The 1,831-nt window shown below is 35.4% G+C and overlaps 1 protein-coding gene across 2 annotated transcripts in view; it reads right to left on the bottom strand.

Moving 5' to 3' along the window:
- Positions 1–515: 515 nt before the first annotated feature.
- The window catches only part of LOC106943178 (G2/M phase-specific E3 ubiquitin-protein ligase-like), an 8,813-nt gene continuing 7,497 nt past the window's right edge, over positions 516–1,831 (bottom strand). For both annotated transcript variants that reach the window (XM_015026522.1, XM_015026523.1), the window contains 2 exons: positions 1,311–1,525; positions 516–1,234 (listed from right to left, as the gene is read on the bottom strand). In XM_015026522.1, coding sequence (XP_014882008.1) covers positions 1,182–1,234; positions 1,311–1,525 — 268 coding nt within the window. In that variant the 3' untranslated portion in view covers positions 516–1,181. The remainder of the gene's footprint in view (positions 1,235–1,310; positions 1,526–1,831) is intronic.

Genomic DNA, 1,831 nt, shown 5'->3' with positions numbered 1-1,831 from the left:
ACAACTTAATTTTATAGTGTAACATTTGAAATGGATGAATCAGAAGCTCAACATTTAAAGTATAACAGTTGATGTCTGCTTACATTATATTTAACTGTGTAGGTCAACATATATTTAAATATTTTCATGACATAGAAACTAGTCCTATTACTTTCTGCTGATCTAATTATCTTATAATTTTGGTTTATTGTAGATCTCAGTTCTGGATGGATCTCATGAACGATTTGAAGGAAAGACATCTCTTCAATGGAAGTCATGAGCACACATGCCTTGTGCGGTTTGTCTTCATGGATATGCTACAGAGAGATCTTGATGAATGCAAGGACAGGTGGAATAAACATACCATAAGACCTGTTAAACAATCTTGCTGTCCATCTGGTAAACCAGATGTGATGTATCATCTACCTCACAGGTAATTTTTGTTGTTTTTGTCTTCAACATCTGGTTAATTTAAAACCTCTTTGGGAACTCTAAAAAATAATTTGCCAAAACAAAAATAATGAACAATGTGTTAACAGTATGTCACTTTTTATTCTAACAATTTCAGATGACAATTTCTAAAATTTAAATTTAAATACAATTAATCATTTAGACAGGTTACAACAATAGTCACAGCAGTAACAGTTTAGTGAAGAAATGTAAATATAACTAAATGTTTACTATGCTTCTTCTATTCCTAGGTTTGGTGGAACAGACTGTGGTTTCCCAGTCTCCCAGGAGCAATTGGGACAGTTTGTGACAGAGACTAACAACATTCAATGTGGAGATGAACACCTTCAGGCACATTTTGAGAACCTCCAGAGACAGTGCGGCCTAGCACATCCACAGAGTTGGGAATCATGTGTCGAAAACTATATCAAACTGAAAAACATGGCGGACTTATAAACAAACAAGAATCCAAATTTGAAGGTCGCACACAAACACTAAACAGTGTCATAACTGAACAGGTTTGACAAGTTAAATAGTTAGCATTTTGTTTTGTTGTTATGCATTTCACCTTAATAAAGCCAAAACCCAGGGGAGTTTTGAATCCCAAAGTCCATGTCTTCTTTAAACTGATGATACGTCTTGGACATTGGTATTTTGATAGTGTTGGAGCAGGTGCTACTGACAGGAAAACGAGAAGTGGCCTGAAAGATCAGTTTTGGTGGTGACAGAATTGAAGATGGAGGTAGTTTGTTCTAGCCGGTTGCAAACATCAGGATGTCCTGGAGAGAGAGACCCGTTTTTTGTTCTAGAAAAGAAGCAATGAGTTTATGTATCAGATATTACAATAACACCAGAATATAGCAATAAATCTTAAAGTCCACCTTCTGTGTCAAGGAGAAAGTCTCTCCAGAATCCTAGCACTCTTGTTTCCTCAAGTCGTCTGCTGCTACCCTTTTCACTGAGCTGAACCTCAAATATTTCCTCCAATATTTTGGATGTCAGCTGTTCCACTCTTGCACACATGAATGGCCTGAAGACGGAAGCATGCTGCTCCAAAGCATTCTGGAAGTTCAGTGTTGAAAGGCCATCCTTGAATCTATAAAAAGTTTGAAACAGAAATCACCTTAATTATTATCAAAAGAGCAGATATTTTTCAGTAACTCAAAGAACATTAATATGTCTAATCTTTTTTTATTATTTTTATTTAGCATAGGTAATATTGCTGATCCACTGTACACAGTGAATTAACCTACAGTAACGTTAATTTTCTCCAGTTAAGCCGTCCAATCAATAAGGCTCCTATTTATTTGGCTGCTGTTGATTGATTGATTGATTGATTGATTGATTCTTGCACTATTGTACATTTGCTTGTTTTAACTGCAACAAAATAGTAACTAAATTA

The sequence above is a fragment of the Poecilia latipinna genome, unplaced genomic scaffold, assembly GCF_001443285.1.
Source record: "Poecilia latipinna isolate Pla-1442-1.1 unplaced genomic scaffold, P_latipinna-1.0 Scaffold4954, whole genome shotgun sequence".
Classification (NCBI taxonomy): Eukaryota; Metazoa; Chordata; class Actinopteri; order Cyprinodontiformes; family Poeciliidae; genus Poecilia; species Poecilia latipinna.
Note: the sequence above shows the minus strand (reverse complement) of the source record. Positions and strands in the feature narration are given on the sequence as shown.